The 24,457-nt window shown below is 42.4% G+C and overlaps 1 protein-coding gene across 2 annotated transcripts in view; it reads right to left on the bottom strand.

Annotated features, from left to right (window-relative positions):
- Nucleotides 1-237: 237 nt before the first annotated feature.
- fzd3b (frizzled class receptor 3b) overlaps nt 238-24,457 on the bottom strand; it is a 44,922-nt gene continuing 20,702 nt past the window's right edge. The window contains exons 3-11 of one of the 2 annotated variants that reach the window (XM_080427202.1): nt 15,192-15,388; nt 13,248-13,550; nt 12,635-12,797; nt 12,049-12,348; nt 10,998-11,249; nt 8,831-8,979; nt 5,194-5,305; nt 4,597-4,727; nt 238-4,051 (exon numbers count right to left, since the gene is read on the bottom strand). In XM_080427202.1, coding sequence (XP_080283328.1) covers nt 3,829-4,051; nt 4,597-4,727; nt 5,194-5,305; nt 8,831-8,979; nt 10,998-11,249; nt 12,049-12,348; nt 12,635-12,797; nt 13,248-13,550; nt 15,192-15,388 — 1,830 coding nt within the window. In that variant the 3' untranslated portion in view covers nt 238-3,828. Of the gene's footprint in view, nt 4,052-4,596; nt 4,728-5,193; nt 5,306-8,830; nt 8,980-10,997; nt 11,250-12,048; nt 12,349-12,634; nt 12,798-13,247; nt 13,551-15,191; nt 15,389-24,457 lie in introns of those variants that run through there. The other variant, XM_080427203.1, reaches the window with a different exon arrangement.

Here is a 24,457-nt window from a genome sequence, read left to right as displayed (position 1 = left end):
TAGACCCGTGGGAGCCAGATTGCTCAGATGCCAAGATTTCTGTGCTGGGATTCGATCCCATGATCTTGTGGTCTGAAGTCAAGAGCTCTTCCGACGGAGGTATGGATAGAGCAGCCGCATAAAAAGCAGAAGTCACACTTTCAACTCCCACCCTCGCCAGGGTCTTATATGTATTATAGTATACAGTATACTGTACATAGTATACGAGCTGTTTTAACTTGTAAGATGTGTCATTGATTGAGTCGCAAAAATAAGGAACAAAGTGTGTCCCATAAGTTCAATATGGGACACGTCTTTTAGTTTCCAAATAAGGGATGATTCCGTATTTCAAGGGATGGTTGGCAACCCTAGTGGGAACAGCAACTTGTTAGAAGAGAAATATCAAGCTTTCACTCAAAAGATCACGCTTTCACTCAAGTCTGTTTGAATTGAACTGTTTACTGTCTGTTTACAGTCTCAGTTGGAAGATCATTCCTATAAAAAGATGGATTCACTGCATGTCAATATAGTCACCACATATTAAAACTGCAAATCAATTATGCATTAGGCGAAATACCACTCAGTTTCAGTATTCAGCTGTTAGTCATGTGACTGAGCCATCCTGAGTCATATGGGTGAGACATTGCACATTATGAGTTTGTTTCACATATTAGCCAACAGTTTCTCCCCTAAGGGGAAACACTGGTTAATGTAACTACTAAACAGATCAAATTGAACTCTCAGTAAGGCCCAGGCATCTTTTGAAAGTGAAATTGAGTGGTTTAACCCTCCAAGTAACAGACATTTCCCAGTGTCATGTCCAGAGCACATGACAATACAGACAGTAGCATTAGGTCCAAACATCTCATTTAAAGGAGACGTCAGCTTGGAGAGGCAACAGGTATAGTAGCAGGCAGATGAGGACAGGACAGGCTAAACACACGAACAGATGACACGTGTAGGCAGGCAGGCAGACAGACAGACAAGTAATACGCAGAAATAAGTGATTAAACAAAGATGGACAGGATATGGTACAGACAGACAGGCGTGGAAAGGCAGCAAGTGTTTCTGAATTGAAGGCCAGAGAGGAGTGAAGAGGTAGACTGGACAGACAGACTATATTTGTGTGTAGGTGTTTTAGTGATCAGTGGGGTTTGGTTGAATTGTATACTACTATCCAGTTACTAGTGTACTTGTGTCTATATTGTGTGCACATACTGTATGTGTGTAGACTGTAGATACATAAATACACAGAAGAATGAGTGTACAAGGTGAGGTAGGCTGACTGAGTCTTTAACCAGGTAATCAGGAAATAAAACCATTCTCCAAAAGCAATGTTGAGTATTAAGCAAACAGGCATTACAGTTTCAATTTAACTTTACATCAACTGTGTCTATGTGCACAAAATGTTCTGGTAATTGTACATGTCCCACATGAAAACATCTGACTATAGGTAGTCCTTTATCATTTTAAAGCCACATTCCATCGTCCTTCCGCTGTCATTTGAATAACAGAATTGTGAGGAGTGTCTGGTAGCTCAAGTGTCTAAGCGGAAGTACAGGAAGTACCGCCCAAGGAAGTTACGATGCTGTGTTGATGCTGTGGAGTTCTGTGTCGTGATTGGTTGAAAAAAAGACAGCTTCCGGGGGTAAGTACATACAATAGAAGTCCCACCCTATAGACACTTTCTGCCATAGTTCTGTACCAGCCTTTTCTCCTAATGAGATGAGAAAAGGCTGGGAAGGAGGTTACACCGACCATAGACCTCCTATCATGTCACGCATGTCTCCCCTTTGTCTGCCCTTGATTTCCTGTCTCTCTATTCTCAACATAAAGCACAAATAAATTCTGGGGTGGACTAATTGCGGATTGGGGCTTTAAGACCCACAGATCAGGTCCCCTTCAAATATCCAGTGACTTCCCTCCTGGGACCTATGATGTTTTCATGTTATTGGCGACATCAGCTGGGATGTATGACTAAACAGTCATGCACTTAATGTATTGATATGAAAGGCCCATTAAGATTGTTATCCTACTTCAGAGTTCAACTGACATCAGATACAGTGTGCACACAAACACAGCCATAAAAGGTCCTCAATTCCATTCACATCATAAACATTGGAATAATGTTTCTTCTTTCTTGGGGAGATTATGGGGCTTTTTACATTGGGGAACATTGAATCAAATTAATAGAATAATCTTTATAAAAGAATCAGATTCATATCCACCAATAGTAATCTTGTGCTGGCCAGTTTAAAATATTATTTTTTACCAGCATGACATTTAAAATCTATTATGGCATACCTATATTTAGGATTAATCCTTGGCCACTGATCCTAGGTCAGTGCTCATTTTGGGAATATTTTTTATTTTGTAATATAAAGCCCGGTCACAACTTTCCCTTTTAAATATTTGGACGGTAAACCATAGGAAAAAAGTTCCACATAAGTATCTTGGCAGAGAAAACCTTTGACCTTTAAAAACCTCTTGTGCAACATTTTGGTCCTAATACCTTGCGGACAGTTTGATTATATTACATGATCTATTAATAGTATGTATAACTATATAACACCTTGTTATAGTTATGTAGAAATTATACTGCGAGAATTAAGTCTTTTTTTCCCCACCTGCATTTGCTCTCATTGGACAGACTTTTATTCTTTTCTTTTTTTTCTAAAGAGGTCTCTGGCTTAAGTTGTTTTTGGGAGAGAAAGGTCTGGATGTTTGCCCATAGAAGGGATGTGTACTGTTTGTGAGCACACTGTCCACTAGTCATCATCATAATATGATATAGTCGATCATATTATAACCATTAATAAAAAACTCCTTTACATTCACAGGGTTTCAGCTCTCCCTCCATTATCCCTTGTTTGTGCACTAGGGGGAGAAAAGGGCAGTTTAAAACTTTACATGTACCTTGAGACTAGTACACACACACACACACACACACACACACACACACACACACACACACACACACACACACACACACACACACACACACACACACACACACACACACACACACACACACACACACACACACACACACACACACACACACACACACACACACACACACACAGTGCAGCTTTCAGCAGCAGACAATGAAAATCTTCACAGTATAAAAATAACTCACAAAGCCATTAAGAAGTCCACAAGTTACATATTAGGCCCATAGTGGTCCATGGTGGTTCATAGTTGTTCATAGTGGACAGACAGATGAGTCTGAGCCAAGAGAGAGACTAAAGGTCAAACAAAATGTACGTGTTATTTCAGACTAAGAGCTAAGAGGAGGTGTAACATAACATGATCCTGGACGGCATATCCAGTATTTCTGCAGGTCCTTCCTGGGAGAAAACTCTGCAATAGCAAGTCTGGTCAAGTCAGTCCAGACCAAATTCAGACTGACGGTTTACAGCCCTGTTTCATGTGGATCCATATGTAGTGCCAGAGATGAAGATGAGCTCCAAATACAGTGTCTAGATATTCCAAACCCCCCTGTACAGTATGGAGCTGGTATCTTGAAATCCCGGACAGTCCACAGCGTGTCCATGGAGGAAAGTTGACCGTTCGTTTCTTGTGTCCGTTTCATGACCAAAGTTGGCTCCAGCTGGGTTGTTTGTATCAGCCAATCAGCATTCTGCCCTGGGATGTTGACTAACATATTTAACTCAACAGATAATTCCACCTGGCAAGGTTTGACCTGAACCAGCTTTCTAGCGTTAGCCACGCTAGAAAATACACAGGAAGTTGCAATTTCAATGGAGTCCAACGAAGCTTCCTGAAAAGGTAATGTGACATTATGTCAGTAATAATGACAACCTGCTGTCAACCTCCTTTGTTCTCTCAGGCACTGGTACCATCGTCCCTGGCAACCTGGCCGTCACTGGCTGTTGTGCCGTGGGTGATGAGAGGAGGTTGGGCTTCAGACACATCTCGCTGGCTGCCGCGGCCTGATTGGCTATCCAGCCGATGGAGGCTGCTGTGAGTGGACAGCGGGTGGTCGAGGCAGGGCATGCTACCATGGAAACTACGCTCCTCAGCAACATGTTGACCTGGAGCATCAAACCTGTACCGACAAGAGAAGTAGACATAAAAAAAGAAAATGTTGTATGTGATAAAATAATCAATTAATAATCAGTACGTATTTTGGGCATGTCAGTATAGGCGACATCTTTCCAAATATGTAAAGACATTTTTAAAAGATAGCCAATCTGCCAGCTTTTTGTCTTTCCTTTTTTATCTAATTAATTTAACCAGGCAAGACAAGTTAAGAACAGATTCTTATTTACAATTGTGGCCTGGCAAAGGGCAAGGCGTTGAGGGAGAGGGTAAATAGAGGCTGACTACGTATTACATTAGCATTTTGTGCCAATTTGTTGATCTATGAAAAATAAAACAAATAATAAAAAAGACGTGCTTCTCGATTATTCGATTAATCGAAAAGTAATCGATATAATAATCGCTAAGTAAATAATTGATAGTTGCAGCCCTAGAAAGAAGAAAGGTGAGGAGGAGGGAAGAAGAAAGATGAGAGAAGGAGAGAAAAGAATGTGAGGAGTTAAGTCACAGATTCATGGAAGACAATCCTACAGAATCTATTTCCTGCCCTACCTGTTGTCACGGGAACGCTGCAGGCTGCCATGGTAACTGGCCTTGCTGTGGACGCTGCTGGGTTTGCTCCTGGTGGTGGGGGGGTCGTCCAGGATGGCCAGCTGGGTGGAGGAGGCGTGGGTGGAGGTGCCCTGGATGGAGGTGCAAAAGTTAATCAAACTGATCAATTTAATCAGTTAAAAAAATTATAAAATAATCAAATAATAAATACTTAAATAGCTAAAATAGCCTATCTACTATAGCTCACGTGTCGCATATCAGCCATTTTCGCTATTTTTGTGTACCTCAAAGTATAAAACATAAACAAGTGGTTAATCAGACTAAAAGATTTAGTCAATTATAAAAATGTTTTCATGTTGCTCCTTTGACAAATACAAATTGAAAAAAAAAAAATGTGCTTCTACATTATTCTATTAAATCGGGAAAAAATATTAAATCTACAGAATAATCACTAAGAAGATTCAGCAGCACGGAGTCAACTGGAGGAACAGCCTAATGAACGGCCTAAATGAGCTGGTCCAGAACAGCCTAATATCGCAACCAATTCAGCAACTATGATGCTACAACAGCGTGTGTGTGTGTGTGTGTGTGTGTTACCTGTGTTGATGTTCCTCTGGACTTCCTGATGATGGGGGTCTGTGGGTCACGCAGCAGTGACTGCACAAAGTCGGGCTGATCCTGGATCTGCCGAGACTCATTCACCCCACTGCTGTAGAGAGGAGATGAGGGGAGGGGAGGAGCGGAGAGAGAGGAGAGGAGATGAAAGGAGAGGTAGACAGAGTGAGGAAGTAGTGAGGGAAATATGTAACAAAAAAAGGCTCAGTTGTTCACTTCCGGCAGAAAGTGTGAAAATTTGCATATGGCATGTTTGAAGTATGCCGATTTCAAATTTTGCCGGATCCAAGCACTTTTCCCATGGGATCTGGTCGTAAAATGAGAATTAAAGATGGCCGCCAACGTTTTTGGTTCAATTAGGTTTTGTATTCCAATCTTTGACACCTCATCACTTTTGAATGTGAAACAAGTTTGTTTTGATGAAATCCAAATTGTAATGCAGCAATACTTTGACATTTTCAGTTTCTGTAGATTAATTTAGCAGATTACGGTCTGTTTTTATGGCAAATTTGATTGAAACGAGTGTTACTCCAAAGTGCTTCATCTGAGCCTCATGATGTTGGTGTCTCTACCTATGTTTTCAGGGGTATTCTTTCACATGAGATCATATTACTGGGTTCACACTTATTTAATATTTTTGTAGCAAAACTCATTCTTCAAAAATAGCATATTAGATGGTTGACAGTGCATGTAACGGACCTTCAGGAACTTCCAAATGATTCCCCAGATACCCATCGTGAATTTGTCAAGGGGAACTTTGTCATTGCACAAGTTCTCTGCTTTGGCACACGATCAGATGCATGAACAGCAGAACGCTATTGTGAAAGGTGATGGCGGAATTGTTGTAATTACTGAGAACTAGACCATACCCGGTGAAGGTTATTGCACGTCCTGTAGCGCGGTCCCCCCGCGGGTCCCCCCGCGGCACCCCCCGCGGTCACCCCTCCCCACGGGCAACCCCCCCCCCCCCCCACGGGCAACCCCCCACACACACCCCCGTCGCGGAACCCCCCGGGTCCCGTCGCAAACACACACACGCAACGTTTAGCGCGAGTCGTCTCGTGCGCGCACACACAGAGCCAGTGTGTGCGCACACACACGGGCACATGCGACGCATGCGCAGTTCGTACTGTACTGTACTGTACGTACTGTACGGTACGGTACGGTACGGTACGGTACGGTACGGTACTGTACTGTACTGTACGTACTGTACTGTACTGTACTGTACTGTACGGTCTGTCCTGTACGTACTGTACTGTACTGTACTGTACTGTACGGTCTGGACTGTACTGTACTGTACTGTACTGTACTGTACTGTACTGTACGGTCTGTACTCTACTGTACTCTACTCTACTGTACTGTACTGTACTGTACTGTACGGTACTGTACGGTACTGTACGGTACTGTACTGTACGGTACTGTACTGTACGGTACGGTACTGTACGCTACTGTACGCTACTGTACTCTACTGTACTGTACTCTACTCTACTGTACTGTACGGTACGGTACGGTACGGTACGGTACGGTACGGTACTGTACTGTACTGTACGTACTGTACTGTACTGTACTGTACTGTACTGTACGGTCTGTCCTGTACGTACTGTACTGTAATGTACTGTACTGTACTGTACGGTCTGGACTGTACTGTACTGTACTGTACTGTACTGTACTGTACTGTACTGTACTGTACTGTACTGTACTGTACGGTCTGTACTCTACTGTACTCTACTCTACTGTACTGTACTGTACTGTACTGTACTGTACGGTACTGTACGGTACTGTACGGTACTGTACTGTACGGTACTGTACTGTACGGTACGGTACTGTACGGTACTGTACGCTACTGTACTCTACTGTACTGTACTCTACTCTACTGTACTGTACGGTACGGTACGGTACGGTACTGTACTGTACGGTACTGTACGGTACTGTACTGTACTGTACTGTACTGTACGGTCTGTACTGTACTGTACTGTACTCTACTGTACTGTACTCTACCGTACTGTACGTACTGTACTGTACTGTACTGTACTGTACTGTACTGTACTGTACTGTACTGTACGTACTGTACTGTACTGTACTGTACCGTACCGTACCGTACGTACCGTAGACGTTCCTTGCAACACACAAACAGTTCCTTCCGTACATTGCACGAAAGTTGATGGAGGAGTCTGTGATGCGTGTTGATGTGGTGTGGGACACGTACAGAACGGATAGTCTCAAGGAAGGAACCAGGATTGGTCGTGGCATCGGCATACCACTCCATGTGACTGAACAGACATCCGTGCCACGAAACTGGAGTAGCTTCCTTCGAGTAGATTCCAACAAAAAGACATTATTCTGCTGCTCTAGAAACAATGGTTGTTCCAGATGGGAAAACACTTCTCACAACCTATGAAGAAGCCCCCCTTCTGATGTTTCTCAACTTCAACCATGTACATTACACATGAAGAGGCTGATTCGCGAATGTTGCTACATGCCTGGCACGCCTACCAGCGGGGGTACTCTGAAGAAAGTGAACGAGGCACGCAAGCAGCTATTTGCTCATGGAAATCGCAAAGTGGAAAATATTCCACCCACAAAGGAGGCACTTCGTCAACATGTGAAGAGAGCAGTATTTCAAGCTGGTCACATCTGGGGACAGTCCCAAATTGCCAACCCAGAGATTCCTTCACCTGCAGATTTGGGATTGGTGAAAAGTTCGGACGATGGCTGGTGTCCATTTTGGACGGTGATGGCAGAGGTGGCGTCTAAAGGGTGTCGAGAGCTGATCAAATGCATGTGTAAAAAACGGTGTGCTGGAAAATGCAAATGTTTTGCGGCTAATCTACCATGCACAGAACTATGTTTCTGTTCAGGACAATGCTTCCAAGAAGAACAGAGTAGGACAGATTAAATAAACAAGTTAATGAGAAATAAATATAACGTCCTCCCGGTGGGGGCTCCTCACTGGCAGGTGAGTCAGTAGAATACAACAGCAGTGACAACACACTGTGTGTGGGGAGGAATCAATTGGCATAATGATATATATAACAATTCGATAAAAGGGTGTACCAAACTTTTCTCAGTTGATTCTTATGTGTTTTTTCCCGTAGAATCCATTTCTGCCATGTACATTTTTGTATTGTGCATAATTAATTAGATAATTAGCATATTTGCAGCAAATATGCTAATTATCTAATTAATAAGTCAGACGCTTTGGTCTGACTTCTTGGATCCGGCAATTTTTGAATTCAGCGCCCAAAAATACCCCTAGGTGCAAAATTTCACACTTTCTGCCGGAAGTGAACAACTTTTTCACATATTTCTCCCACTAAAGTGTGAGAGGGAAGGAGAGGAGATCTAACATTTGACTTACTGTGAAGTGAAGACTAAATAGGTATTGTAGATAAAATGAAATAACAGCTAAGAACTTGATGCCACAGGTTTATAGGCAAAACAAAAGTGAATTCCTTTTAATACTCAGTTTATAACCACTTAAACCGTATGTATTTTATACCCCGGGTTCCCCCAGGGTACTATACTTATCATGACATGCCCAGATTCAGAATAGGGACTCTAGGATTCACATGGTTAAACTTGATACACACACAAAATGGAATATCGATAGTGTCCTTACTCTTTGCGTCTGCGTCCGTGCAGGAAGCTGGCCCATTCAAAACAGGTCTTCTTGCTGCCCACCCAGAACACGGAGGGAATGCCCACCACCAGCATCATCAGATATTTCAACAGGAACACAACCAATAGAGGTCGACTGGTCTGCTCAACCTGACCAACATACAAATGTTATTATTAACACAACACCATCACACCATAATGGATCTAACTGGAGCACACCCTCCAGCAGACAAAACTGGTTGGACATTACCTCGTGTGTGTCTAAATGTCTTTATATTCCATCATGTTTCACTCATTCTGACCATTTTTATAGGTTTGTTTATACAGCCAGTACAGACAACAGCACCTTTAAAATATTGTGAATGTCAGGGAGAGGACAGTCAGTCAGGTGAGGTTGTGACTGAACAAAGATTATAAAAAGTATTGGACCATGGGTGTAGAATCTAATATTAATACAGGTTTTTAAACTATGAGTATGGAATCTGGATCCCACCAATACAACAATGCTGTTTTGTAATGAGTGTTCAGTCTCACAGAGCAACATTCAAAATGTCGAATGTAATTTATAATCACACAATACATAATATACGTAGATGATACAACAATCTAGACATGTTAAAGCATACACTATTAACTCTTTCATTGCCACACTTATTTCAGACTGTGTCATCCCAGTGCCAGGAAAAAGGTGCATTTTTCCTCCGTTTGTTTTTTAACATTGAAGTGAATGGAGCAGCAATTTTTTGGATAGCGTTATCTCCTAGTTTTTTATTTTTATTTTTTTTATTTAGTCATTTCCGTCCGTGGCCATGAGAACCATAGAGCCATCGGACGGGAATTCCCGTTTTTGGCAGTTAAAGAGTTAAGGTAATTACATTAATTTCCCCAAAAATATATTTGGGACTATTGTTTGTGTCGTGGGTAAATCCACACAGAACGTGAATATTACACAGCGGTAAAGCAATGCAATTGTTATTTGGAATGAGGTCAAAATGTCACCGCAAATAGTGGTTGCATGAATGAGATCAACTATATGAATATTTTTTGATGTGAAATGCCTGTGATTTTATTTTAATTTAGCCTGTAAAAAATATAATTCACTAAGACCTTCATACACAGGCACACACATTCGTGCACATGCAGGCACAAATAGACCTCTTGGGGAATGATCAAATGCCACAGTGATGTAAAGAATCCTGAAGTACAATGAAATATAAAGAGTCTGTTCAGATGCATGCACACACACATGTAACGTAAGAACGAGCACCTGTCACTTCCCCAGATTCCCTACAGTTAGTCACTCATAACATGACACCCCCCCCCACACACACACCCACTGTACACAAGTACTACTGCACTTGCAGATAGTCCATTAGCGTCCATTCAATCCATAACGTAACCCTGAGTGTGACCCTAACCAACTCCTTTACAACTATGACATTTTTATTTTGACATGTGATCTTTTAGATGTGATAGATCAAGAGTTTTCACCACCTCTTCATACATACAGCCAGTGTGCTGTGTGTGTGTGCACCTGCACATTAGCATGCTTATTAATTTAGTGATTGACTTTACAAAGCACCCTGCACCCCCACAGAGTCTTCATAGCCACTACAAAGAGCTCAAACAGCACAGACAGCAGAGCATGAAGGAGCATGCCAGACAGAGAACAGAGAGAGTAACGTAGGGTAGAGGAGGGAATGGAACCAGACCAAAGAGTCGGTCGGCACTAGCTTGCCACCATTGGTGTGTGAATGTGGGAAGTGAGGACGCTGACATCGACTGTTCACCGCTTCACCTCCCAATGTATAAATGAATGAACTTTGGTAAGGCGCTATGAGTAAGTGAGTACTTAGAAAAGCGCAATAAAAATGCAATTCATTATTATTATTATTTCTTTCAAAATCAAGATTGTTTTGAAAATACCAGATCGACAATCTCACAACTTTGTGTGAGCTTGTAGATCTGCTATTTTCAAATAGGCGATGTATATAGAGTCACAGTGGTTGAACTGATTTTAATGCCATATTAACACATTTAGCTGGGGACCCTCTGGAACCGCCTCAACGACCCCAGGGAATTCCCAAACTCCACTTTGAGAACAACTGGCATACACGCATACAAGACAGATAGCAGAGAGATGGGAGAGGAGTTCAGTGTCTCTCTACCTTGTATGGACAGGGGATGTGGTATCGTTTGCAGTTCTCTTCGATCCAGGTAGTCTCCCAGCGGCTGCGGAAGCTGTGCTCGTACACGTAGCAGCCAATCACAGTCAGCAGTGGTACCAGGTAGAGCACAGAGAACACTCCGATACGGATCATGAACTTGACTAGTTTGATCTGGTTCTCCTTCTCCAGAGGGATCTCCATGCGAACACGGTTCAGAGCCACAATCCCCACCAACAACAGGGACACGCCCACCTGAGGAGGAGGAGGAGGAGGGGGGCAAAAAGACAGAGAGGAAAGAACATGGAGAGGGAAGGACAACGAAAGAAAAGACCATAAAATATTTTCCACAAATGCAGTTAAGAGGCCAACTTTCTGCCTTTTGCCTTCAATTCTGTCTATGATCACTTATTTAGTTTTCCAATAGCGTATAGCACAGTACAGGGGGTTTTCATTAACATAATCTATATGTTTCTGGTGACCGCACAACATAAGCAGTTACTGTATGTCAAGTAATTTTGTTTCGTTTTTCCATTTTCATTTTATTTAACATTTTTTGTTAACTTTTTGGGTATTTGGGGAGGGTTGGGAATGTGTGCTTTCATGTTTGTGTGTATTATTAACAGAAAAACCTATAACAAAAAAAAACCTTGTATCCAATTAAACAAGGCAACTAGAGGTGTGCATAATTAAGCCACACAGTGCGTTTTGTTGTTTTCAGCACCCTCTGGTAGACAAATGTATGGACAGAGTAAATAGACATTGCACAGTAACAAAAGTAACATTTAAGTAAATGTCTTCTTCATGACAACAGATATATCATCCATAGAAGCAGAAAATGTTAAGGCGTGTTTATCACAAAAAACACCTAAATCTGGTAATTATGCCCAAATCCATGGCAGCATGCTTTGGAAAATGGTCAGCAGTAATATAAAGTATCCTATGAGTTGTAGTCTATGGGCTTAACATGCAATACCACTGGTATGGTTCGTTAAAGTATTAATCATTGTTAAATGGTTAAAAGTGTTACAGTGTTGCTGTTTAAGAGACTCACAGCCACGTTGAGGCAGAGTGGAGCCAGGACGAACCACCTCAGGGCGTCCATGTCATACAATCCTACGAAACACACTCCACTGATGCCGTCTCCTTCCGTCTTGTTGAGGGCCAGCAGGGTGACTGTCAGGGCCCCTGGGAGGCCCCAGGCACAGGCATGGAACAGCAGGGCCTTCTTCTCAATGGCCTCACTGCCCCATTTGGGCACAGCGGCCAGGAACCAGGTGATGGTGAGGATGACCCACCACACGCTGCCGGCCATGGTGAAGAAATACAGCACCATGAAGAACAGAGTGCAGAACTGAAGGAGAAACACACGGAAGGAAAATGGATCATCACATTAAAGGATGTGGTGGTTTCACTTTTATGAGTTTATACTAATATTTTTAACAAGGAGGAGTGGCATGTAGGAAGGAGAGAGGCAGTTGGTTCAATATTTATAAAACCCAGAGACACACTTAAAAATACAAGCTCACAATGACAAAGTAGTGCATTTATTTACGGGGAAAAAACATAAAAAACATAATCTATAATTTGACAGATTATTCCTTTGAAAGCTTTCCTGTTGGGACAGGAAGTGACCTCACCTTGTTGTGAGAACCCTGTGTTATGGTAGAAGACCTGAAGTGGGCGGGGCTTGCTGCATTACACGCCACCCTGTCCTCCAACAGGAAGCCCAGGAAGAAGACCAGCGATACCATGACGTAGCACACGGCGTAGAAGATGATTGGTCGTTCAGGGTAGCGAAACCTGAGGGGGATAAAAATATATAAAAATATTAAATAAACCACTGTATTTTGGTGTTGGTGGGTTGTGATTGGGGACTGGGAAGGAGGGAGTCCATTTTCATGTTGCACCTGGTGACCCCTAGGCCCGGTCGTAACGACTTTGTGATTTTTTCAAAATTTAGAATTAGAATCATCTTTTACCCACTTGTTTACACCTGTAAACCTGCGATGTGACAGGTTGAGAAGAGAGAAGATAGAGGTAGAGTGAGAGCAAATAAAGATATATACACATACAGATAGTGTATGTGATAACAGGTATGTACATGTTTAGAACATTAGCATAATATGCAGGTGTGTACATGATAAGTTGATCTAATAAATTACACACAGTTTGTCATTGATTATAAAAGTCTTCTCATACATCTGTACATTGTTATCGAGTCGCTACAGAATGAAATTCAATCCTCCTAACCTGGTGACGTCAATGAGAAACGTGAGGAAGGTGAAGAGTGTCGCCGACAGACAGACGATGGCCACCACGCCGATGATGTAGCGGGCGAGCGTCAGCTCCTGCCGGCTGAAAAACATGGAGGGGCAGGGGGCAGAGCAGTCCTTCTTGCCCAGGAAGGTGTAGCCCAGCTCGGGGTCGATCTTCAGCTCCCTGGGGCACCAGAAGCCGTACTCCCTCTGGACGGTCAGAGACGACTGGTCTGTGGGGTCCGAGGTGGACAGCACGTCCTCTGGACGAGGATAGGCCTCGTCACAATCTGGGAACCTGAGAGAAAGTGACCACAGCTCAGATACATGTCGTCGTTGTCGGGTGGATACCCTGTATGTCCGAAACCGCTACTTTTCAGGAAATGGAACGAAAACTTTCAGAAATAGTGAAAATAGTTGTGAGCTTGGAAATGGGCTATTTTCACAATTTCACAAGAGACAAAAAAAACATGAAAAGTTGAAAAATGGAGATACAAGGTTTCTGCCCGACAGTGAGGATATTAAATCTGATTTACTAGATAGATACTAGATTACTGAGTGCACTAAGACCTCAGAGGGGTATAAAGATAAAGAGTGTGAGAGATGAGAAAAGATAGGAGGGAGGGAGGGAGAGAGCAAGAGGAGTGGTGGAAAAATACTGATACAAGTAAAAGGCCTGTATTCAAAATTTTACTTGAGTAAAAGTACAAAAGTATTGACATCAAAATCCAGCACCAAAGTGAAAATGCTCAAAATGTAAAACATTTGTCAACTTGTTTGAAAGAAGCTTACAATGCATCGCATCGTGACACAAGTTTTGAAATAATTGTAGTGGAGTAAAGTGTACAATATTTGCCTCTGAGATGTAGTTAGGTATTAAAAAATCACACCCTGTGTGAAGTGGGCGGTGTCTTGCTAGCTAATCACAATACTGAATCGAGTCAACCAATCATGTACAAAAAATAAATACATTTATTGAAACACTCTTTATGATGGAAGAAACCATAACTTTAAAAAAAAAAAAAAAGTTTTTTTTAAAGTTATGGTTTCTTATATAGGGCTATGCACATGTGTCATGTGACACTGGCCAATCACAGTCCTGAATAGACTGTGATTGGCCAATCACGGTGCAGGGTTAGGCGGGGTACATTTTTGGCCAATCACAGCGCAGGATTTGTTGTACAAATATCCAAACCTCACTTATAGGGGCGGTTTCACCGCCCAAAAAAAGGAAATACTCAAGTAAAGTAAAAGTACCTCAACATTGTACTCAAGCACAGTACTTGAGTAAATGTACTTAGTTACTTTACACCACTGGAAGGAATGAGGGAAGAGGAGAAGGGGGGTGAAGTTAAGAGAGGGGTTTTGTGAAGGAGTGGGAGGCGGAGGAGAAGACGTTGTGGATCTGGCGTGGGTCCAACACAAGCAGTACTGGATAGAAACAGATCCCTTTGAACAGACCCACTCAACATGTGATTACAGTGGATCAGAATTATTCAACACATTTGAGCCGTTTGAAGTGCAAACTGTCAACAGTCTGAAAGTAGTTACATGGTGAGATTAAGTATCGTGATTAAGGATTAGGATTATGCTTTGAATGTTGAAGACATTTATTTAAACTAGAGTTCGGGCCGCTAGGCAGCCCTCACACCTATGTATTAGGTATTGGGTTTGTTTATGGTTACGTCGGAGTCATAGTGACATGCCTATAAATGGGCGTATCGGGTTTGTTTATGGTTATGTCTGAGTCATAGTGACGTGGCCGTGGTCCTGCCTATATACGGGCGTATAGGGTTTGTTTATGGTTATGTCTGAATCATAGTGACCGAGGTCCGTCCGTCCGTCAATATATATATTTTTTTAATATAAGGGTAAAATCATGTAAGTTACCTCTGTTACGTACACACACACACACGCACGCACACGCACGCACACACACCTGTTGCAATCTATCTCGTCTGGCCAGGTGACTCCAAACATCTCCATCAGTGAATAACAGTCATCTTTGGCCCTTCTGCAGAGCGAACGGCAGGGCAGGGACACGCGCCCGTACTCCGTGCACACGGGAGCGTACAGCGCACACAGGAACATCCTCACATCTGGACTGCACACCAGGTTCACCATGGGATGGAACGGCTGGAACACAAAGAAACAGGATTGAACTTTGTGTGGAAGTGTGGGAAGTATACAGCATAAGCCCCCTGAGATGCATCATCTAGTTTTTGAGGGGGTCCTTAACACAAATGTACAAAAAATACAATACACAGAATAATACAAATACATCCACACAAAAGACAAAAGCTCTCCCAAGACTAGCCGCTCCCACCCCACCTGATCACCTCCAAAATAACAAACTTCATATAACTTCAATAACATGCCCTTGCAAGATATAAATAAATACATAGGAATACATGCATGCCCATGCAGATTGGAAATCTAATTTCCATACATTACATATAATTAAAGAAGTAGAAGTAAAGACTTCATGACTGAAATGAACAGAGAGGACAGGAAGAGAAAAGAAGGGAAGCATGAATGAGGGAGGGAGAAAGCTGGGGTGTGGAAAGAAAGGAATGAAGGTGGAAAAGAGAGAGAGGCGGGGGGCAGTGGTGGAAGAAGTACTCAGATGTTTTACTTAAAAGGTAGGGTAAGTGATTTGCAATTATTCAAATAATTGCAAAATGGGTCTATGTTCTGATAGTGCTCGTTACTATAGAGTGCCCTGTCCATATAAGGAGTCTTCATGTCTCTCCAGCTCTTTATAAAACAGAAAATGCATTTTCGTTTCAGTTTCAGTTTCATTTCCAATTTTATCCAATCAGGATAGAGAACTCAATCAGGATATAGATTAAACAAGTGAAATTGGAAGTGATGACACTAAGAAATGAGCAGGCAAAATTAGAACTGGAACACTATAAAAATGAAGCTTAAAAATGGGTACTTTCTCCTGATTGGCTGAGATAATGACACCTACCAGAAAATGTATTTTCTGTTTATTAAAGAGCTGGAGAGACAGGGAGACTCCTGTTACTGAACAAACACTCTATAGCAATGATTACTATCAGAATATAGTGCTTTAACCTTTAAAAAAAATACTTTTTGTTTTAACCCAAAAATATCACTTACCCTACCTTTAAGTAAAAGTAGCAATACCACTTTTACTTGTAAAAGTCCTGTATTCAAAATGCGACTTGAGTAAAAGTACAAAAGTGTTTAGTACACAACACATCACAATGCGACGCATTGTGATGTGTTTTGTACTAAATACGTGAGTGGAGTGGAGTGAGTGGAGTGGAGTATGATAGAAGAGTAAGAAAAGAGATCTCTCCCTCCCTCCCTCTCTCTCCATCCCCTCTCTGTCTCTCAGAACCCCCACACATTTATACTTTCTCATGCTGGATCTTGATATTAGTGGAACCAGTTTGACAAGAACATGTTGACAGCTGTCATGGGGCCACAGTCACACACACACACACACACACACACCATGAACAAAATGCTCAATGCCGTGTTAATTACAATGAGCAGCATGCATGTAGAGGATCATATTTCAACTGAAATAGTCATCAAAGAGGAGAGAGAGAGAGAGACAGAGAGAGAGAGGTGCTTCTCATACCATATCAATATTTAGCAGCTTATGAAATATGCAGAGCAGATGTGATATTACCTAAACATCCCTTTGAAGTAGGAGACAGAGATCTAAAAGACATGATCTAACGGTTGAACCACAGCCAGGAGTCAGTGTACTAGACAGTCACACACACACACACACACACACACACACACACACACACACACACACACACACACACACACACACACACACACACACACACACACACACACACACACACACACACACACACACACACACACACACACACACACTGTGACGACCCATCCTATTGTGTGTAGTGTTGCTGTGAGTTCTAATGGTTTTCTGTTTCTGTGTAGGAGGAGGGGACCAGCCTGCAGGGGTGTGCCTAGACGACGAGGCACACCTGACTCCAATCACCTGCTGGAGTATTTAAGCAGGCTGGTCAGGGCCATTCGGTCTCTCTCCCCTACACAGGAAACATTGTTTGCTTTTGGTTCCTTTTGAGTTTAGTTTTACCTTGTTTCTGCACCTTGCACATACACTACATTTTCACACATCCATACATGCACTACACTACTGATACCACTGACGATACACACCCCATTCTACTTAAGTATACCTTTTTGGTTCTTCCAGTTATAAATAAATACATTTAAAGCTAACCCTCTGTGTGTCGTCTCCCACTTTTGTCATGATGTGATTCAGTTCATGACAAGATGGGGGCTCGTCACTTTTTAACCTAAATTAGTGATAATTAAACTTAAGCGTTTTCTATCACACAATTAAGTTTGTTATTTAGGTTTTGTTGGGTTTTGTTCTTAAGTTGAACAAATTGGGTTGGGAGACACACACAGTTTGTATTTTGGTTGGGGGGGGAGAGAGCATTAAGGAACTCATTTTTTTCTTAGTGCAGGTTTTTTTGAAGTTAAGTGAGTGGTGAAGTCCTTGGGGTTCCAACTCCCGGTAGATTTTAACGGTGGTTCTCCATATGGGAATCTCTGTGGTTTTTTTGGTTTAGACTGTGTTCCACAAAAGATGGGATGGAGTGGTACCACTGAGATGCCTTGTCGGAATGGGGGACTCAGGAGGGCCACTGAAGACTAGGGGTGAGCGAGTTAGTCAGTTTGTGGTAGGCAGGTTAGATAGGGGAGTTGGGCTCCGGGGTCTTGTTCCACTTTTTTGTTGAAACCTTTGCAAATTTTTTTTTGTTTTTTTTGAAAAAATGAGTTTGGTCGAGGAATTTATTAAGGCTCCCTCTGTGGAGCTTCTAGATAAATGCACAAAAGAACAACTGTTAAACATCGCAGAACACTACAAAATTGAGATCCGTGACAAGCGGTTAAAATTTAGGGTCAAGATATTTCTCATGGACAGCTTGGTGACACAGGACGTATTACCGGAGGAGGAGGTGCAGCTATTGGATGACGAGGAGGATGGTAAAACATTTTCATTTTCTGCTAGGCAGCTAACGTTTCAACAACAAAAGGAATTGCTGGAAATTAAGCTGGAACATGAGAAGGAGATTGAAAAAATGAGACAAAAGACTGAATTGCTAAAGTTGGAATTGGAGCAGGAGAAGTTAAAATTGAGTGTTAGTGAAGCAAAGCAGTTTAATGTAGGATCTAATTTGAAATTGCTTCCCAAGTTTTCAGAGACGGATCCAGATTTGTTTTTTTCCCTGTTTGAGCGTGTGGCAGACGCCAGGGGCTGGTCTGATGGTGAGCGCACTCTGCTACTTCAATGTGTTTTCACAGGTAAGGCCCAGGAGGCCTATGCTTCTTTGTCCATTTCAGAAAGTAAAAGATATGAAGTTGTTAAAAGTACAGTGTTGCGGGCATATGAATTAGTACCAGAAGCTTATCGACAACGTTTTAGGAATTGGAGGAAAAATGACCAGCAAACGTATGTTGAATTTGTAAGAGATATGTTGGTCCAGTTTAACAGATGGTGTGTTGCGTCAGAGGTTAAAACATTCAAAGAGCTTTGTGATCTGCTAACTCTGGAACAATTAAAAACCTGTGTACCCGCTAATATTGCTACATACATAACCGAGAGAAAAGTTAAGACACCCCAAGAAGCAGCCATCTTGGCTGATGAATACGGTTTAATACACAAAAGTGTAGTTGGTGGTGTCTATACGCATCAGACCGGTGGTCCAGTGTTTATAGGAAAACGCTTTGGGGGGCTGGGGGATTCAAGGTTTTCTGAGTTTGAAGATGGTTCAGGGAAACAGGATGAGTCTAATGTTTGTAATTTTTGCCATAAAAGCGGACACTGGAAAAAGGATTGTTTTGCTCTTAAAGCTAGAGAGAAGCTGTTAAGTGGTGCACCAATCAAACCGGCCGCTTTGGCTGCATCTGCCATTCCCTCACCTCAGCTAAATGTTAAGATGGAAAGTGTTTCGGACATCAGGTGTTCCACTGGGTGTGACTCTGAGTATTCAGCATTCATTTCGGAGGGTTATGTAGCACTACCTGGTATGAAGGCAGTAAGAGTTAACATCTTGAGAGATACAGGTGCATTACATACTTTTATTCGTCAAGACGTAATGCCATTTTACTCAGGTTCAGAGACAGGAGATTTCATGTTGATGCGAGGTATGGGTATGCAGATCATTCCCGTACCGCTCCATAGAATGACCATAGTCTGCGGGTTGGTTAGTGGGGAGGTGGTGGTTGGTGTGCGTCCTGAATTACCAGTGGAAGGGGTTGACATAATCCTGGGTAATGATTTGGCAGGGGATAAAGTGTGGCCTAAAGGAAAAGCTAGGCTGTGTCATGTGAGTCTGTTGAAACCATACGGTTCTCAAATGTCGGCGTCCCAAAGCTCCAGTGACGTCCCTTACGTTGAGCCTTCATTGTGCACGGGCACGGTGGGCGGTTCTTCGGCGGGGGAGGTTAATGGAGGGGGAGATTGGCCGGCAGATGAGAATGGGATTCCAGTGCGGGTAAACAACGCTGAGGCATTAAAAGCTTTACCCAAAGTACTTGGACCGCTGGCTGAGAAAAAAAGGAAGGAGTGGGTTTCGATGGTTAATGGCTATCCGTTGCTATTTGCAGATACACCATCACAGACACAGCTGATAGAGCACGATATTGGAGAGGCAAAACGAGCCCAACTGGATAAGGAGGTTAGGTACATGCTGGATAACAATTTGGCAGAACCCTCAAATGGCAGTTGGGCCTCTGTGTCTCGTTTGGTTAAAAAGCCTGATTCCATTTTTCGACCTTGCACCGACTTAAGGAAAGTCAACAGTGTTACAAAACCTGACTTGTTCCCTTTACCACGCATGGAAGATTGCCTTAGACCAAGTAGGTTCTGCAGTTGTGGTACCTCTTACTGTTATTCTGAAGTCTAAGGTTTATTTGGTCAGCTAAGGCTGTGTTTTTGTAAAACTGCCAAGTACAGTTATTTGATATTGGTGCCTGTATCCATCTATTTACGCTGCCCATCATCACTCTTAAAACTGTTCCTACAGGTGACTGAGGGGGTGAGTGGGTGGTTGGATGGATGGGTCAGGTATTAGTATGATTAATGAGAACTGTAAAGTTGAATTAAATGTTACGGAGTACCTGGTTGGTCTCCTATCTTATGGGGGGGGGTGTGACGACCCATCCTATTGTGTGTAGTGTTGCTGTGAGTTCTAATGGTTTTCTGTTTCTGTGTAGGAGGAGGGGACCAGCCTGCAGGGGTGTGCCTAGACGACGAGGCACACCTGACTCCAATCACCTGCTGGAGTATTTAAGCAGGCTGGTCAGGGCCATTCGGTCTCTCTCCCCTACACAGGAAACATTGTTTGCTTTTGGTTCCTTTTGAGTTTAGTTTTACCTTGTTTCTGCACCTTGCACATACACTACATTTTCACACATCCATACATGCACTACACTACTGATACCACTGACGATACACACCCCATTCTACTTAAGTATACCTTTTTGGTTCTTCCAGTTATAAATAAATACATTTAAAGCTAACCCTCTGTGTGTCGTCTCCCACTTTTGTCATGATGTGATTCAGTTCATGACACACACACACACACACACACACACACACACACACACACACACACAGCTTTCCAACCATGCTCAAATCATTAAAAAGCACAGCTCAGCCAAGCTCAAATGAAATATGCTTCATCACTGTAAATATTAGAATGCCATTGATACAAATTTCCATGGCAATAGAAACACTAATCTATCTGTCCATCATTATTCTTTGCTAGACAATTTAGGCATTTAGTAGATGCTCTGATCCAGCAAAAGTGCAAGAGTAAAGGTGGTTACACACCGGCGAATATGCGAATATACGCAAAATTCGGACTCGTTCCGAATAATTAAAAGACGCTTTTTTCGCTCCGCGAAACTGGTGTGGAAGCTTGCATTGACTTTATAAGGTTTTAAAAAAAAACGTAATATTCGCATGAAAAAAATCGCCCCGGTGTGTAAGGACCTTTAGAGTCACGTACGTAGTCAACAAACGACAAGGTAAATGGTCAAGTAGTGCAAAGAAAACAATGAAGTGCTACAAAGTAGGATACCAGATAAACAACAAACCTTGCCATCTGCCTAAACAACATGCAATCTAAATAAGATACTTAGCATGTGTGCACAAGTATCCTATAACCCACACCCATCTAGGTAGCACTACAGTAACATCCATCAAAATAAGTACTATAACAAGGAAATAAGGAGGACTAGGGGGTGTACAGTTTCAGAGTGTGGTGGAAGATGGGGAGTGAGTGTGCAGTCCTGACTGAAGGGGGGCCATCCCAGGAATCTAAGACGCTTGGAACATCGGCCAGGGTATCGTAGGGAAGGGAGGGACAGACAGACAGGCGTCTTATGTTAGCTGATCTGTGTGTGGGAAGGGGTGTTGGGGTGGATCATATCCTGAAGGTAAGGTATCCCTGATGAATGTGTGCATTTCATTACTCTTAGGTTAGTTGTGCACAGTAAGGAGGACTGACTGGTGCACACTGCACAGCTCATTCTAACTGGGGGACATCCCATCATCAAACTGGGCCTCTTCCCATAGATCCAGAATAATTCAAACAAAATCTAAATCACAGAAGACGTTCACAGGACAGGTTTTAGTCCCAGAATGAAAACAAGCCAACTGAACTGTCTGCATGGGGTCACTAAGGATAGACAGGCCAGCAGGAGCGAGAGAGAGAGAGAGAGAGAGAGAGAGAGAGAGAGAGAGGAGACTAGAGCAAGAGCATTAGTAAGAGAGTAAGTGAACATTATTAACGTGACAGCTAGCCAGTAAGGGAAAGACAAGTCCTACTGAGTGGTTTCTTGCACGCATCAGTTCATCTGTCCCCTGAGGGATTGAAATCACAGTACGTTGAGGTCTCCCACTCTCCCTCCGTCTCTGTAATATGACTTGCACTGTGGTTTGGGGGTATTACCTGATTACACGTGTGGGCGTAAGGTTGTGTGTTGTGACATGTATGGGCATGATGAAAAAATTGTTTCATTTTTTTTTTTAAATAGAGGGCCTTGAGGTGTTCCTTGTCTTTTAAAGAGGCTTCACTCCTAATGTCTCCAGCTGTGAGGGAGCAATGAGGCCAGGGTGACTCCATGACTCGCCAAGTGAAAGTTCTCGGGGACGTAACTGGGCATTAAAAATACAGGTCCTTTTAAAAGGGGTAGAGGTGGAAGGAAACACATTTGAAATATATTTTTGGGCAGTGTATGTTTTAGAGTTGTGTTTCAAAGGTTGAACCATGAAACCAGACTTTAATATAATAGGCAGAGAAGTTAGGAGTTAAATAAAAGCCTCACAGAGGCAGAGAAGTTAGGAGTTAAATAAAAGCCTCACAGAGCTACACAGTCAAGTGTTTTAGAGGTGACAGAGAGAAATGAAGAACATAATTAAGGTTTATGTTCTAGGGAATAAAACTCAATATGGAGAAATTACAATGTGAGACTCAGGCTATAAATTATTGTCATTATTATGACAATACTTTATAAGGCCCGGTTGAAGGAACAACATGAACTCCCTGACAAAACAGTCCAAGTGGGTTAGAGAACAACACTACTATAGAATGACAGTATAGAGAATGATAGTACTAGTGTGTTACAAGAACAGAACTAGTACTATAGAATGACAGAACTGGTGTGTCACAATAACAGTACTAGTTTTGCCGCTGTCACAATGCAGTAGTAGTGTGGAGGAAGAAGCCAGGAGATGAATTTAACTAATAATAGTTAGGACACAAATCCTAAACGGATAAAATCACTTTTGAGGAACAGATTAAGATGATAAACATGTTAACATGTTAATGTGTTATTAACATGTTAACATGTGTTATTAGTTAAATACATGCCCATTTTATTGATTCCAAGCTAGACTCACTGATGTGTTGAAACTAGAGCATCCTTTTAGAGAACGAGTACACAGACACGAGAGGAGCTCTGTGTGTGTGTGCGTGTGCGTGTGCGTGTGTGTGCATGCGTGCAATGGCATAAAACACTTCACTTAGTTTGACTGCCCACTACACGGTTTCTGCTTGTGTGCACACACACACACACACACACACACACACACACACACACACACACACACACACACACACACACACACACACACACACACACACACACACACACACACACACACACACACACACACACACACACACACACACACACAAACAACAGTGTGTGTGTGTGTGTGTGTGTGTGTGTGTGTGTGTGTGTGTGTGTGTGTGTGTGTGTGTGTGTGTGTGTGTGTGTTTGCATGTAGAATGTGGTCCTTTGAGTGTGTTTTGATCGTCTCAATTGGTGCGTTTCAGATCCGCGTTGAATGATGGACCACCAGGAAATGTGTGCAGCAGTGCATGAGATCTCTGACACAGTTTCTACTTTCTAGTTACTCTCTACAACCCCCCACCTATAGTACACACACACACACACACAATAATTGAGATTTCTTTTTTATGTGGCCCAGTGCATGCCAGCTCAGCTATGGTATAGCTGAGCTGGCATGCAATGGGATACTACCATAGACTGCATGTGTTAGGTAGGGCATATTATGTTTGGTTATAGACACAGCCTCACTGGTCATAAGTCTAAAGGCAGGATACACCGGCATACAGTGTGATACATGATTACAGTATGGTTCCACTAACAATACTGTTCCACTACAGAACCAGTACAGCACAATACTGTACAGCACAATACAGCCTAATACAATATAAGTACAGCAAATACACTACAGTTCCAGTACAGTGCAATGTAAGTAAAGCACAATACACTACAGTTCCAGTACAGTACCACAGTATAGTACAATACAGTACCAATACATTACTAGTATATTTCAGCACCAGTATACTACCAGTACAGTACAGTACAGTACAGTACCAGTATAGAACCAGTACAATACCAGTATAGTACCAGTCCAGTACCAGTGTAGTACCAGTGTAACAAGTACAGTACCACTGTGGTTTGATTCAATAAGCAGAGCAGACCAGCTGCTGTACCACATAAAGGAAACTCTTTATTATTAGATTCAGAGAAAATAGTTTCTGCTGAATCAACAACAACAAGCCATCACCTGTTTAAAAGTAAGGACAAATGTCCATCTTCAAAGTATTTTTAAAT

This window comes from Gymnoscopelus braueri (genome assembly GCF_963280865.1).
Source record: "Gymnoscopelus braueri genome assembly, chromosome: 1".
Classification (NCBI taxonomy): domain Eukaryota; kingdom Metazoa; phylum Chordata; class Actinopteri; order Myctophiformes; family Myctophidae; genus Gymnoscopelus; species Gymnoscopelus braueri.
Note: the sequence above shows the minus strand (reverse complement) of the source record. Positions and strands in the feature narration are given on the sequence as shown.